Below are 16,963 nucleotides of genomic sequence, written 5' to 3'. Positions count from 1 at the left end.
GAAGTATCTTGGACAATTCATGAAGGTATTACAAGTAGTAAGTAAACTTGCAAGTACATATGAACTAAATTGCAAGCCCTTTGTTTGGAAGAAGAAAATCGATACAATCAGTATTATACCGCTTGTATACATTAACCAGAATAATAGCGCGCAAATTCAAAATTATATCCTTGGAAACCCACGTAAGATAATATCTGAAGGTGGTAGAACCCTTTGTGGTTCGACTCTGGCAGCACCACCGCCACACCTATTTCTACCTAATAACAGCAGTGTTAGACGCTGCTGTGTTCCGGTTTGAAGGGTGTGGTAAGGGAGACAGACTTTTCCGAGGCGTTCCAACTTAGTCCTCAGGGGTAGCGGCGCATCTGTGGCCGACCTCAGGTAGGAATATCTAATCCTATCTGGGGTTGATTACAGATGTCCATGGGCGGCAGTGGCCACTTACCATCAGGTGGACTGTATGCTCGTCTGCTACTCCTATATTATAAAAAAAAACACGATGCCTCTGCTATGCCTCAGGGTCTTTAGGCAGTCAGGTATAATTCTAAGTGGTGAATTTAGATAATATCTGTTCTATATTCATTGCAAAGACAATACAGGAAATGTAATTTACGTGGATCTGAGGTAAATATGACTATAGATAGCATTTATTATTTTTGACATAATGGATTGCAAATGTTGGAAAAGTGATCTTCTGTTTCGTAAAAAATGTTGTTAAATAATGAGGAGATCTATAATGAAATCTCCTTTAGAGAAAAGAAACGTCAAATAAACTCAAGTTTAACACTCATTAACGCTAACACTAGATACATTTTATTTTTACAATTTTATCCGACAAGTATTGATCTTGTTCAAAGGATATTAAATGATAATGGCTTTTGCTGAAGCTTCCATAAAGCAATAAAATTGCTATCATACAATTTCGTACCGCGCGCAATTTCAAAACGATATCTTTGATCAGAGATTGCGAAGCGCTGACATACTTGATTTTGTGCTTTCTTTCTTGATAATAATTGCAATTTTATGTCAAAATGTAATGGTTACATTGAACTTGTTCAATGAACTGTAAATGACAAGAATTTTTTATATAATATAGGAGTAGTAGACGAGCATGCAGACTTAATGGTAAGTGGCTACTGCCGCCCGTGGACATCTCTAATTAACCCCAAATGGAATTAGTTATTCCTACCTGAGGTCCGCCACAGATGCGCCGCTAACCCTGAGGACTAAACGTGAACGCCTCGAAAAAGTATGTTTCCCTTACCACTCCCTTCGTACCAGAACACAACAGCGTTCAGCACTGCTGTTATTAGACAGAAATAGGTGCGGTGATGGTACCACTGGAGTCGAACCACGAAGAATTCTACCACCTTCAAACTTATTCAGGCAAAAAAGCGATATCAACAATTTCATAGCTAAAACAAATCCAAAATGATTATTATGTACAAAATCTATCGCACGTATTTGATTACAGAAATATTAAATCAAGCAAGCTAGAAATATAACAGTTAGAAATGTGAAACATTAACTGTAGCTTTCTTTGAAAGCACTGAACTTGTTCAACGGACACTAAACGACAATGGCCTTTGCTCGGGCACCGATAAAGCAATAAAGTCGGTATCGTACGTTTCATAGCGCACACAATTTCAAAACGACATCTTTGATCACAGGTTCAGAAGTGCTAGCAGAATTGAGTTTGCCGAACAAAATATTCGCAGTGATTGCAATATTTCGAATTGACGTTTCTTTGATGAAAATATATTCTAGAAAGAGCATTCTTTATTAAATAGCAAATGACCATGCACCCCACCTGATTTTAATTAAATGTTCCCTAGACCAGTGATAGCTTATGGTTGAAACTCGGCCTCTCGATCGAAGGGTGCGAGTTTCAAATCCCAGGCACGGACGTCCGACTTTTTAAAGTTATGTGCTTATTAGCAAATAATTATCACTTGTTTTACCGCGTAGGAAAACACCATTACGAAACCTGCATACCTAATAGAACTTAAAAAAAAAGAAAATAGTTCTCTAAAGTTTGTGAATCGAAAATAGATTCGCATTTGGGCAGTGCGGTGGACTACGGCCTGATATGGTAAGACGATGATTTTATGTATATAGAACATGAGTTTTACCTGTAATCGATTTTAATATACGCTTCTGTTCCACAACACAACGCACAAAACAACCCTACATAGTAAGCTTTCGTTAGCTGTAAGGCAGAAATGGACATGATAACAGCCGCTGCGATCAAGTCACGAGATTTCTACTGAAGAAATTAAACTTTCTCAAGCATACAGCTTTTTATAATATACTTTCAAAGATAGTAAGGTTCCGATAAATGTCTATAGTATTTTATAAAGACAAATATAACACGACATTAATAGATTTTTTGTAGTTGAAGGACTTTGAGAAGGGTTTAGGGTTAGAATATACAAGTAGAATTGAATTCGATATAAATGTACAAAGACTTCGCGGGCACACAAATTCATTGAACCAAAGAAAATTCTGTTATTGGATATGATAATAAAAAGAATTTATATAGAAATGGAAACAATGTGGGAAAGGCCGTATAACAAAACCAAATTATCCCACAGATTTATTTTAGGCAGTAAATTGAATTTTAGCAACTAAGCCTACATACTTTTCAGATATATAGGTCCGTTTATAGACAAGACAATTTGATTTCTTTTGTTAGGAAAATACAAGTTACAAGCAACTTGATTTAACAATTATTGTAATGAAAATAGTGACTTTTGTATATTTTTCTCATTCACAAATTGCAAAGAGATTGGGGAATCACAACTATGTAGAAATGCTATTATGATGAATTGCAATATTTAACTCATGTTATAAAAGTATGCTACTATTTTATAATGCATATTAACTTTAAAAAATCGTGAACAATTAATTGTAACAAATGGTCATTTCTTTAATATAAAAGATTTTATGTAAATAAATCAATTCAAAACAATTTGTAAAAAAAGGAAACATTATATTATGCTTTAAAATATTCGATAGTTGCAGGTTTTGCCAAGCCATCAAAGAAGTTGTTACCATACGAAATTGGACCACAGTGAACTCTCAAATTGATACTGATTACAACAAAAAAAGTTGCAAATATATTTCTGATACATTGCTATTCTGATGCTCTACAGAAACAGCGTTATTATAAACGCACTTTATTTATTGTCTGCCAAAACATGTGCAGATAATTCGAGTCATAAAACACTTTTATTGCACTCCCCTATATCATCTTGCTCATCGTATGTTAAGAAAAACCCTCACAAAGCTTCTCAGATGATAAATAAAAAGGAATATACGAGATACATCTTCAGCGGCGTATTTGGAAGAGGAAAAACGACATTTCTTTCTCTAAATAAATGAGGTATAATTACCGGATTTTTGCAACTTTCCTTCCTCCATTTGAATTTTTGTTATCAAGATAAGAAAGATCTACTGTGGAAATAATTATCATGTAAGTAAGTGGTAATAGGTACTATTATATCAGTGGTACCCTTTCAGGCCCTTTAAACTAAGTCACAATAGGGCTACATTATTGCAAGAGAGATGTAGGTGTATGGGTAATAAATAAGAGTTTAACTAACATTATGGTATTTGTATGATGAAAGTTTTACATGCAAAAAACCGACTTGATCAATATTCTTCAGATCTAGATATTGTTAGACAGTAAAAGAAAAATAAACCTAATTATACAGATTTTTATCGAGTAACAGTGATACTATCCCCGATGTAGCGATGCAGAACATGATACCCCACGTAACACATTTCCCACAATTTCAATGGGAAAGAAAGTGGGGAACCGGGAAACGGCCTCCGCCATTAATATCACTCAGCTGGTCGTTTGTTTGGATTACGGCTGATGTTTTTCGGACGGTTTTCTTTATGTGTGACGCTGGATTCGTATAAGGTTAAGGTAATCCCTTGATTAAATTTCGGATAAATGAGATTGAATCTTTTTTGCATAACGTGCGCGTAATATACGATCACCGAGCCGGATTTTCTTACCTTCGGTTTTTTTCAATTTCTTTGTGTTTAATAAAACATTTTTTCGTCTCCGGATTTTATACACTGACTCACGCTCGCTTATTAGCTCCCATAGACCACCCATTTAATATAACTATACTAGTAAAACTATTAAAACTATTAATACTAGCTCTAATGAAGAAGCAATACACTAGGCCAAGTGGACTACAGCCTATTCTTCTCTCAATGTGAAAGGACGTCCGTACTCATCAGAAGGAAAGTAATGGGTCGGCTACGTATCAATCCAGTGTCCCGATAGAATATTATGCAAAATGTTGACGACCTAATCTCAAAAGCGCTCGATACAATTATCATAATCGACATCGAGGAGAAATTGGTTCGTTAATCTCTGAAGTTTGTCGTCTCGTGACCCGTAAATAAGCTTTGAAAGCCAAGAGGATCTATTGTAAACATAAGCAAAGATATAAAGAAAGTTGAAGATGATTTGTACACAACTGAAGAAAGGGACCTTGATAAAACTCTTCCTGCTGTAAATGTACCAACTAAATTGCAAAGATTCGTGCTTTGTAATAGCAATGTCAAGAGTTATTGTGGTATCTTTGAAGAATTAACAAGTGCTTACATAAGGCGATGCAACTTAGTGCTTAGGAATGTAGTCGTCAGATTCCAATCCTATTATTTAGGAACAGCATCATTTACTTACTTTTTTTCCTGAAATCAGTTTAGACCTCAATTTTATCCGGTTACGTCCCTTTACACTTTAATAAAACTTATCTGCCTTTTTTGTTACACAGTTAAAAATCCTTGCCATTAAAACTTTCCAAACCACAACTTTTAATATAGAACAGCTATACAATACGAAATCACCTTTTATTCGTCGATTTATAACGCTAAAATTAATATTCATCAAAGCTACATCACGTACAATGTAAAGCAAACTCATTACCAAACTTATTTGCTTAAGGATTTCCCCAAAATTTCGCACGAGCCTAAAACAATAGCAATAGGGTTTCCTCATCACATTTCACTTAAAAACATTAAGCTCCACGCGGCGTCACTCTTCATGAATATAGAATGTTCCGTTCCGTAATTCAGTACATAATTCATGTCATTCATGAGACTTTTAGGTGAATTACACAAGTACAATTTTACATGCGCGACGCGAAATGGTTTGAGCAAAGCAATTACCATCAAACTTTAGAGGGAGCGATAAGTATTAACAAGCGTTGTTTTCTGTATACAACAACCTTATATGAGCTACCTACATTTATTCAAGGAGTAAACGAAAGCATTGAGTCGATTTTGAAAAGGATCACCAATCTACTACCAAGGTTACTCAGAGATGCGGTAGAAATGCTATTCCTAGAAATATACTTGGTTCTGTCGAAAATATAATCCAATTCATTACAACTTTAAGGGTTTGAACTCATTTTAAAGGTAGTAAAATCTTCCATTGCACCAGCCTTACTGTTTTCTGGTTTATCGTGTAACAAGGGTTAAGACAAACACTTTATACAAAATATTTCAACCTTGTCGTCAAGGGTGGTAAGTCCGTTTTTATCTGAGGTTGTCGACAATTTAATATCAGATGAACTTCATTCTAATTTGCTACTTATGTATGTTTCTTAAAATATCATGAATGATTGTTGTGGTAATGGTGTTTTTTAGTACAACCTTGGATAAAGAGGAATCATGTTACGTAGTACTTAAAAAGACAGACGGTCGCACGATTACTTTATCTACTTCCGTTAGATACTTCATAAGACCACTCAATATGTATTCTTTGATGAATCTTTATAAATTCGACTCGGGAAGAGGCCTGCTCAGTCCCTTTTTCAAGTCAAAAGGGAGTATTGAAGAATACTTCAAGAGTGCTGGAGCATGCTTCATTACTGCTGCTCGGTGTAGGTTCTATTTCTTAAGACCTGTATTAAAAAGGTATTTTTAGTATAAATCAATGGATTTTTTGTATTCTACTTTAATATAAATCTTATGACTACAATAGACACGATGTTAATTATAAATTTACTTTGTAAAAGACTATCGATAACCTGTTCGGTTCAAGAACAGAGCTTAATGATAAAAGTTTTTGTAATATCCCATCAAAAGCAGCTTTCAAAAGCGCTAACTGTTCCACCAATATCCGAGATCTCGATTCTTCAACTTGTAGGTCAATCAGATCTGGAGCCTTATAATCTGGAACGTTTTAAAGAAAAATGGAACAAGCTTTTCTAGACAAGCGGGAAAACGGAACGGAACGGGGAATTTAAATATTTTATCCAGGATTACCTACTACAAAATGGGTATTGAGATTTTGAGCAAAGTTTGTGAATTTTTGATCAATATTCCACACGAGAACAAAAAGAATGTAACCTCAAAGGGCTTGAAGCTTTTCAAGTAGTAAAAGTTCTTGTGTAAAAAATGTAAAAAAAAAATATGGTGTTCGTTTATGTATTTTATCTAGGTAGTAAACAAAAACACAGATCTGATGTTCAGTGATCACTACCGCCCCTAGACATTTGAAACCATTTTATATATCGAGGGCTCGTACCTAAAATCAATCATAGATGCGTTTCTACTCCCGAGCAGTATCGCTTTTACTACCTTTAGAATTTGATTACGGAGGCACCCTGACCACAAATAATATTTCATAAATAGTAAATTATAAAATGCTGTTTGTTATACTAATCGATTACCCTGTAGTGCACATGTATTTGACTTCTTCTCATTATCTTTGTCTTCCATATTTGTGATCGATCTTACTCAGGACTTTGTATTTCAAGTTAATTGCACTTGTTGGTGGACGTCAAGGAATACATAACTTACTTACCTAAACTGAAATCAAAATTCTTATCATTGCACTCGTAATATGTAACGTAACGGACGTGATGACAAAAAACATTAAATCCTCAGGTAAGGCGCATATAATGTAAACATATATACATCCATCGCACTATCCAGTGAAATCCGGTGAAAATTAATCAGTTCCGAAGCTTTTATGACGCAATTTTATATTTTTAATTAAATTTACCAACGAAGCGACTACTGCAGAGATATTATATATATATTTAAGAGATGTTTAAAGTTAACACTTACTATCTCTTAACATATGTATAATGATCGACTAAATACCTATTTGCTACTTATAACGTGATACAAACCCTCTTGTAACGAGATATACTTTTTGACAGATACGCTTCAAATTTATTTTACATCTATGAATAAATCACTAAACGGGTTTTTAAGTACATTGCCTCATTAAAAATACATAAATAAATGATACCTTTGTTTTCAGTTTGACGCATGGTCCTTCGAACCGGATATCTACCCAACATTAAATAATACAAATATCGGCGTATGACAAACGACGTCAGTAAAAGTAAAGTCGATATGAACGTTCGCCTTAAAATATTCCGCCTCGGTCCCCATGGATGTGTCTACCCGTTTCAAGGTTCGACAATTTCATTTGCATTACATGAAAACGAATGAGCTCTGGCAGCTGGATCTCGCGTTAGACATAAAACTTATCTTTGACTTGTACGCCTTTTAGGTACGGCGGGGATATTACACCAATACGTATATCTATAGATGATAAATTACTTTTATACGTGCTTCCATACATATCCCCGTTGATAAAGTTGTAATGTTTCGTCAGTTGTATTTCGGAACATCTTTTGCTAAGCGAGTTTAATTATGTACTTATTATTATTATTTAAATGTTCTCCCATCTGTACTACTAGGTTTATCTTAAATAATGTTTGATAAAACTGTAACGATTTCAATAAGACTTCCACGGATCATAATATGTGTGTAAAAGACATGGCCTTTACGCTCCAAAAGTATTAAGTATCAGCATCTCATAAAAAATATTTTTAATAGCCGAGTGAAAATTCGCCGAGTGAAAATTCGACGCGAACCTATGTTTGATTTAAAATATTGGGCTTCAGTCCCTATGGAAATGTTGTCCCTTTTCAAGGTTCGACAATTTCATTTGCATTATGAGTTGAGTATGAAATTGAGTTAGACGTAAAACTTAAGTTTGACTTGTACCTTTTACGTAAAAAGGTAAAATATCTTCATCCCTTTATAACTCCTGTAGGAAGGGATCAAAATTATTCATATTAAATGATGGGGAAGTAACGTGGAGGATATAAAAAATCACATTAGCGATAAAATATAGGTAAAATATTTTAATTTTTTATACTGGTAGTAGAATCTTTCGTGGGTCGATTCCGAAGTTACCGCATATTTCTCATAACAGCAGTTTCAGGCGGTCTTGTATTCGATTTTGAAGTATGTGGCAAGGAAGATATACTTCTGTAAAGCATTCTAAATTAGTCCTTAAGGGCAGCAACGCATGTGCATCAGTCTTTAACTCCAATGCTGTTGAGAGGGCGACAGTGAACACTAATTCAAGTGCAATATAAAAATAGTACGATCATGCATTCCACCTGACGGCAAGTGATAACTGCCACAAATAGACATCTGTTATCGACCCCAGATAAGATTAAAGTCCTAACTAAGGTCGGTCACTGACGCGTTGCTGCCCTTGAGAGTTCTCAAGGGCAGCAACGGCAAGGGCAGCAACTTAGTTAAGTTGGAATATCTCTGATGAATATGTCTCCCTATTCCGGCCTTATCCACCCTTCATACCAGACTACAGCAGTGCTTATAATTTGTAATTAGTCACAAATGGAAAATAACGGTGGTACCTCCGGAGCCGAACCAAGCCTTCACTAAGTTCTTTTAATCCAAAATGGTATATGATAATCCAGAACGTACAACATTACTTAAGTTTAACATTAAACTTTCAGGCGTGACACTAAGCGTCTTTTAAAGTACCTACGCAGGTCATAGCTGAAATGGCTTTGTTGAAAGGTCACAGAAGGTGAGAGGTCAGGACCCAGACGAGTTCTTGACCTCGGGTGCATCTCCAGACGGTTAATTAGCGTTTAGGGTCTTTGATATAAATGTTTCTGTTTGCTTTTGTAAAGTAATAGTCACTGGCTGTGGTTCGAGCGTTTTGTAAATGGTTCGCTAAAATCTCGAGAGAGGATTTTTAAAATACGTCTAAAATGTAATGTTTTTTTTTTCTGTTTGAAGAAGAGATCTAAAGTTTTCTTTTTGTTTCAAGAGTAGATATAGCTATAGGTGCTCATTTTTCGCTGTGTTACCTTATCAAGGACCGTAAAAGTACCTAACTCGTGGGCATAAGATTTCATAAATTATATTACGAGTATTATTTACGAATATATGCCTGTAACTCATTTTTGTTCTTTTTCTAGGCACACATTTCTCTTAACTGATGAAGGTCTGAATCATATAATATAAGTTTTTTTGAAATCTACCAACTGATATTGGGCAAGCATGGAAAATTCATCATTAACTTTTCTAACCCTGAAAACACAGGTCCCTTGTGCCCAGTTGAGTATTAAGTACAGTAGATTATGACGTAAGCATCACCGTAGCAGACTATATTATTTGCATATAACACTAGCTTGGACTATATCTGCTACTATCTTTGCATGTAAGTGTGTATTATACGTCTTAAGCTCCTGAGTTATTTAGTCCTAGTGCAAGTGCTTCATCACCGGTCGTGGTTTTACGTAATTGGATAATTGTTTAAGCTGGTCAGAGTTGACGCACAGTTGAACTACTTACGGGACTTTGCAACCTTTTCGATCATAGTTCATACCTGGGTGAATCTTCGGTTATTTTATCTATATCATCTTTTTCGGATATTAAGTCATCTGTCATTCAAAATTTCATGCGCATTTTCATCTTTCTTAGGAACATTAAGACTTTCGTCCTGGTTGTTATCATCGCCAAAATCATCATCATCAACTAATTACTGCACCAATGCTGGACATAGTTTTTCTCTCCGAATAAGGAGGATTAGGACATACGAGTAGTTAACTGTGCTGGCCAAGTGTGGATTGGTAGGCTTCACATACCTTTGGTAAGATTTTTTAAGAATGTTTCCTCTTCACTATTTATTGTCATAAGAAAGCAATAGTTAAACATTATTGGAGACTTTATACGCATTTTGTAAATATTCGACACGGATTGGCCCCTACCCGTTACCTTAATACCTTAGTGGCTCTATCTCGCAACTCATTAAGAGATGGCGCTACATGATTCTGAATCACGCTATCGAAATCTCCATAACATCTTGTAACACAAGCTCCAAACTGAGACTGAAGGCTGAACCCCGGGCAGGATTACCTAACCCGACGGAAAATGTCGTTTGCCAAACCTTAGTTAAACTTTAATTATTTTATTGTTGTCGTGACATAAATTGATTATTTGTGATACAACTATAACTATGAATTGTTGGAATGTTTTTAGGTGGTAGAACCCATTGTGGTTCGACTCCGGCGGCACCACCATCACACCTATTTCTACCTAATAACAGCAGTGTCAGGCGCTGCTGTGTTCCGTTTTGAAGGGTGTGGTAAGGGAGACAGACTTTTCCGAGGCGTTTCAGCTTAGTCCTCAGGGGTAGCGGCGCATCTGTGGCCGACCTCAGGTAGGAATATCTAATCCTATCTGGGATTCATTTCAGATATCCATGGGCCGCAGTAGTCACTTAGCATCAGGTGGACTTCATGCTCATCTGCTACTCCTATATTATAAAAAAAAGCCATACAAAAATCCCTTTGACGTTTAAAAATAGAATATAGTATGCTATGAAATTCGCGAAATATTCCATGTATTTAATGGCAGATGCCTGTGTGTGCGGATTTTTGCCTAAAACAATTCAAAATAGATTTTACTGCAACGCTGAAGTTGACAGTAGCTTAGATTATATTTTATATGTCATGAATATAAAAAGATATTGAAAGTTGTTCGGAGGCAAACAATATTTTTAAGTGAAAATTTAAAAAAATGATTCAAGAATTCAAATGTAAAGTTATGTCTGGATCTCTACTAACTAATTATAGCAAACATCCATCATAAGTACAATATACCTTATCATGATCGGCCAAGGCGTTTAAAAGAAGAATGAACACATACGAACGTATTGACAGTAGGATTTTATACACAAAGATAAAGTGATAAAACCTTTATATTTCCCCATAAAAGTTAAAATAAATACAAATTCTTCCAAATACAATTTCACATTCATATCCCTATGTATAGCAACAATAACGCCGAGGCCCATTGTCCAAGTTACAGGCCCATAAAATCCGAGCTTTGTATTCAGCGGGAGTACACAATTTCCATGTGTCTAGTACTCAATGCTTGTCACTGAGCGGGCGGTAAATTTTTCCTACATTCAGCGCTGTCACTATTAATTTCTACGTGACGTCAGAGACATAAAGAAGGGATTTCGGGAAAAAAATTCACACGCTGATACTGAGCATGATTTTATTTCACATATTATTTTTTTCTTTTTATGAAAGTAGAAGAGAACGAGTATACAGCCTACCTGGTAGTTGTTACTGCACTTACTGCCCCCTTTATATAACAGAATGTAAATTAAAGATAAAGTGATAAAACCCTTTATATTTATTCATAGAATTGAAATTAATTCTTTCAACATAATTTCACATTTATACCCATAGATATATGTTGTATAGTCACAATAACGCTGAGGCCCATTGTCCAAGTTACAGGCCCATAAAATCCGAGCTTTGTATTCAGCGGGAGTACACAATTTCCATGTGTCTAGTACTCAATGCTTGTCACTGAGCGGGCGGTAAATTTTTCCTACATTCAGCGCTGTCACTATTAATTTCTACGTGACGTCAGAGACATAAAGAAGGGATTTCGGGGAAAATTTCCCTCAATGCGGAACATGATTTTATTTTACAAATAGTTTTTTTTTCCTTTAATGAAAGAAGAAGAGAACGACTATGCAGTGGACCTGATTGTGGCAGATGGCGACGAGGACCTGGTCGATCATCAGTGTCTGCGGTTGGTCATCCATGACTTTGTTGATCATCGGTCGCTAAACGATCATCGGTGGTGACCGTCGGCGTGGGCTGTCGCTCATGCATAAGCTTCCTAAATTATTTTAATCAAATGGCCAGTAAATTTAATTTTACAAGAATATTTAATATTAAAAAAAAAGAAAACACTCAGACGTACCTTAGATAACCGATGAAACGGTGTTCCACACAACGGTCTTATCTACAAATATCCCAACCTCTATTTATAAACAAAATATAGATTATCTTAAGCAACCTTCCACTTTACATTGTCATCAAGGGGATGAGCGTTCAGTGGGCGGGTACACCATTAATCAGAGTTAAGATAATGCCCAGTAAAGGCCTGTGTGGTAGCTGTCTTACGCTGAATTAATATATTCCGCATCACATGTTAGCTACACATGAGTTACGTAATCCGCTTAATTGATTTATCAATACACTACGGTATACTAAATTTAAACGTAGCTTCCGGGATTACAAGTAACTTTTGCGCTGTGTAATGTAATACATTTTGGGATGGTTATGTCTTAGAATTAGCTGAGTTTGTAACATAAATAAATAACGATTTCTACAATATATAGCCCCACTGTCGGCGACTGATTAATTAAGAATTGTAATTAACTTGTTTTTAATTCCGACTGATATGTTTTTATAGGTTTAATAAGAAAAAATACATTACGTAAGTTTTAAGTTTAAGACCCGCCCTAAGGTTTCCTCTGTCTTGGTTCTCATGAACACACACAAAACTAATAAACAGACACCCAGACCAACAATAAGAATCTAAATTCATGATTCAGATATCGGCCTGGCCGGGGATCGAACCGAGAACTCACTGACGGCTTACCACACAGGTCAACAATATAACGTCAATATATCTAGTATTTATAATCGGTTCACTTATTTAGTAAACTATTGATAATTGCTTGGTTTTCGTATCTTATATATTCTCGTGTCGCAATGTTAGTTACCGTACTCGTCCGAAACGGCTTTACAGATTTTCACCAAATTTTATATGCATATTCAGTAGGTCTGAGAATCGGCTACTATCTATTTTTCATACCCTTAAGTGATAAGGGTTGTTCATCCTTAACATTTTTTTTATTTATATGGCAACACAACGTTTGCCGGGTCAGCTAGTTTTAATATAGAATATTACGTCCATTTTAATATTTAACTGAAATATCGACAATTATTTTTCCTTTTTAATCCTAAAAATAGAAGAAAGTATTCAGAACTTTAAATTTTCGCAAAAATTACATACAGTAAACTCAGAGAGTAGACTCAGTTTAAAAATGTTTCCTTCTTAGGACCCTTAACCCAATAACCTTCCTGTATGTCACGACTCCTAAGTGTCCAACTAAGGGAGCTCCCGAAGGATTCCAAGGACTTCCACTTTACATTCAACTCCTTGTTGTAAGTGTGGTGGTGCTGAGTTTATTAAATTCTACAATATAATATGTTCAAAAGTCAATTTTTTATTACCTATAATGGGTTAGGTTGGTTGGTTGGGTTATAATAGATGCACAATGACACAATCACACAAAAAAGTGTAAGAGATTTCTTAAAAACTTTGCAAAAGTTAATCAATATAATTAACAGGCAGCGCCGATATCTAACATATGCTATTTGTCAAGTTAAGCAACACTGAGTGCAATCGATCCTGAAATGGGTGAATGTCGCCAGATTTTCATTAAAAGTTCCGTACTGGATGACATGTTTAGTAGTTACTTCCTTGTTGATACATGGAACAATCGTTAACCTTGTGGCAGCTCTTCGGGTAGTACGAAATCCGACAGATGGGTTGCCCACTAATCCGATCAATCTGAACCAAGACGACGCCATTGAACTTACATAGCCGCTGTGAGACACGTTACAGTCAAACGGAGATTGTTTCATTATTTTTCGCATCTTTTTATGTTTTCCATAGGTTTATCTGCTTATTAATAGTTAAATGTAGCTACTTCTTTTTAATAAGGCAGATTTTATATTCCGATCGTAAAACTGTAATATTTTGTGTCATGAAAGTATATTTTTACACAGGCAAAAATTAATTGATCCCAAAGAAAATGTTCGCAAACGATTTTTGAGAAAAAAAAGTAATAGGAATTGTTTTCATTCGACCAGAACTCTACTAGTGGACGATCTTATATTACGATCTCTTATACCTCAATGGTCAATATATCTTTGAGTTACAGGTTCAATCCCCGGCTGTACAAAATAATTGGTTTAAGACCCTTAAATGCTGATTTCATAGTTACTACGGCGTATAGACGTAGTGCGACGTTATGACTCTAGAAAGCGTTACTTATTCATTCATTTTAAAACTTTACAGCTCCAGCTATCCCCAGACTCTCGTCCATTATAACGTGCTCGTAAATAAACAATAAAGCCCAGTACACTACTTTGATAATAGACTTATTCTCCCTTTATGAGCCAACTACGTCTGATGTTCAGAGCATTGCTCTCTTGGGCGCTAGTAACCTTTTTCTATTCACTACGCTATGAAAAACAGATCGTGTCTATAGCGAACCAATAACGCTTATTACAAGCTTTTAACAATACCTATTAGATCGTATTGAAGATTAAATCTTGCAACAGAATTTTAAACAACCACTAACCAATCGATTGAGCTGAAATTTTGCTGACATTTTGTTTCGGTAACTTCGCTAACAATAAATAATTCGATTAAAGACGTCATTTTAAATCCAATATGGGACAATGATAACATCTATGTATGGGAGACGTCTCAATATGGTAGACCAATTATTTTTCTGCACCCCCATTATATACCTAGGCCTCAAATGAAAGGGCTTGTCGAGTATCAAATCTTGCAACTGAATTATAAACCAGCTATCTCCAACCGATTTAGCTGAAATATTGTTGACGTTTAGTTTCGGTAACAATAAATAATTAGACTAAAGACGTCATTTAAATCCAATATGGCAGACGATCTAATATGGTAGTCCAATTATTTTTATGGCACGGGTATCAAATGAAAGGATTTTCTGAAAAGAATACGAAACAGTATGACGATACTAAAGGGTTTAATTTGGAAAACGTCTTATATAAATTAATTATTTTTATGCTCGTTTCATGTACCTAATAGATACGAAGGTACTATATAGATAATACTTTTCAGTGTCTGAAACGATAAAATTATGTACATATAGTAAAGGGATCGTATGTTGTATCAAGCATAACATAACAAATCTTTGGACCATAAAATATATATTTTCATATGCAAATGGAGTCCTGAATTCGACGGATTGCTGCTCCTAAAATCCAAATAAGCGCGCCTCATATTATATCAGACACAGTTGAAACAAGGTTTAAATTTGCTGACGGTAGTCGTGGGATTACAAACTACTTCAAATAAGGTCTAGAATTATTTCTGAAAGGTAGCATGGTCAAATTGTGGTCAGGCGAGAGTCAAAACCAGAAGGTACGGATACACATACAATTATTAATAGAATTTGGAAAAAAAAAATCTTTACATACAAATGTTGCAAATTTTTCACCGATATATAATTTGAAATAAATATTAAAAAAAATATTATAATTTATAATATATAATGTATATAAAAACTTTTCCTTACCTTTTATTTATAATTTGTTCGCGTCCTCCACTCTTCGTAGTCCTCATCTTTCATAGTCTTAAGACTATCTTAATTTATTTTTTTCATAAATAAAATAATTTTCAATTTAATTTAATATTAAAAAAGAAAGTCTTACCTTCAAAACTTTTCATTTTGATAGCGCCCTTGCCGCTCCACCAATCACAAGTGTCTCATTTTTCTTAATTATCTCTGTTCTCATACGAAATATTCTCAAATCTACTTAGAACGTATGTAATATCGCACGATTTTAAAAATATCACACTCAGGCAGCGCACGTAACATTTTAATCGCTTGACATTGACCTCCGATGTTGAGTTGAACACAGTTTCAATTTCTAAAGCTCAGTACTAATACGGCAATATTTACAATTACAGTTTCAATAGTACCCACTTTTGCGGTAAATGTCAAGAGTCAGTGCATCTAGGGTTGTCAACTTCTATTATGCGATGTTTTATTATTTTTATCTACCACTATATGTAGGAGTAAGACAAAGTTTTAATTTGACGCAAAAAAAACCCAATTTATACTGCATAATTAAATAATTTCATTATATTTTTAAGATCTAAGAAAAAACAGTTACAGGTTTAAGGTTAATTTTGTATACAAGCATAAGCTAAAGCCTAAGCTTGATAAGATTTAGGAGAACCATTTATTTTAAAAAATGTACATTTAATGACTTAAAATGAGTTTATCGAACCAAAATGTACTAGATATAATATAATTCTTCACGTGTTTGCAAAGTAAATACGTACGATATTTTCTAATAGTTGAGAACCCTAAGTGCAACTGAAAACAAGGTTGGGGAGGTAGCGCGGGAAAACGTGTCAAGGTTATGCTGCCACTGTTTTAATGAGAGCGGCACGGACATTGCAATTGAATCACTGCCGCCTGTACTAAAATAATTATTACTTAATGTTTTACACTAAATTTCCCGCTACCTTGCTACACTCAGAAAACCGCACACAACTTAAAGCTACAACACAACACTCGGGTAGTCAGTGCGACGCCGGCGGCGCGGTTATTTTTTAAAATTCCGCAGTTCCATTTTCGAACTATTCTGTTTTTAAATTTGACATCTCGGGAGGTGCAACCTCGCGCGACGCTACATCCCTCCTCCGGGCCAACTGAGGACTGGAAGTGCCGGTAGAGGCCGCTGGCCACGAAATTGGCGCAATTTCGACGCATGCGCGGGGCATTTGCAAGCCGCCGGTACCCGACGTGACCCGACGCCCCTCGCTTGATAGAAAAATCGAGGGCGTAACGTGACGTCAAGCGTTCGTACCGCGAATACAATATGGGTTAATCGGACGTAACAAAAACAACACGTAACATTGTCTTGACCACCGTGCGTGACTTATTAACACTGCGGCGTTACGATTCGTAAGCTCTCAGTAACTCAATTCTTAG

At 35.5% G+C, this 16,963-nt stretch overlaps 1 protein-coding gene across 6 annotated transcripts in view; it reads right to left on the bottom strand.

Moving 5' to 3' along the window:
• Lrpl (low density lipoprotein receptor-related protein-like protein) overlaps window positions 1–16,675 on the bottom strand; it is a 173,913-nt gene extending 157,238 nt beyond the window's left edge. The window contains exons 1-2 of one of the 6 annotated variants that reach the window (XM_073087784.1): window positions 16,309–16,675; window positions 15,672–16,026 (exon numbers count right to left, since the gene is read on the bottom strand). In XM_073087784.1, coding sequence (XP_072943885.1) covers window positions 15,672–15,687 — 16 coding nt within the window. In that variant the 5' untranslated portion in view covers window positions 15,688–16,026; window positions 16,309–16,675. The remainder of the gene's footprint in view (window positions 1–15,671; window positions 16,027–16,308) is intronic. The other 5 variants (XM_073087785.1, XM_073087786.1, XM_073087788.1 and 2 more) reach the window with 5 other exon arrangements.
• Window positions 16,676–16,963: the final 288 nt, after the last annotated feature.

Source organism: Epargyreus clarus, unplaced genomic scaffold (assembly GCF_041222505.1).
Source record: "Epargyreus clarus isolate Ecla_fem2 unplaced genomic scaffold, WU_Ecla_fem_2.2 ptg000026l, whole genome shotgun sequence".
NCBI lineage: Eukaryota > Metazoa > Arthropoda > Insecta > Lepidoptera > Hesperiidae > Epargyreus > Epargyreus clarus.
The sequence above is the reverse complement of the archived record's forward strand: the minus strand, read 5'-3'. Positions and strand labels throughout refer to the sequence as shown.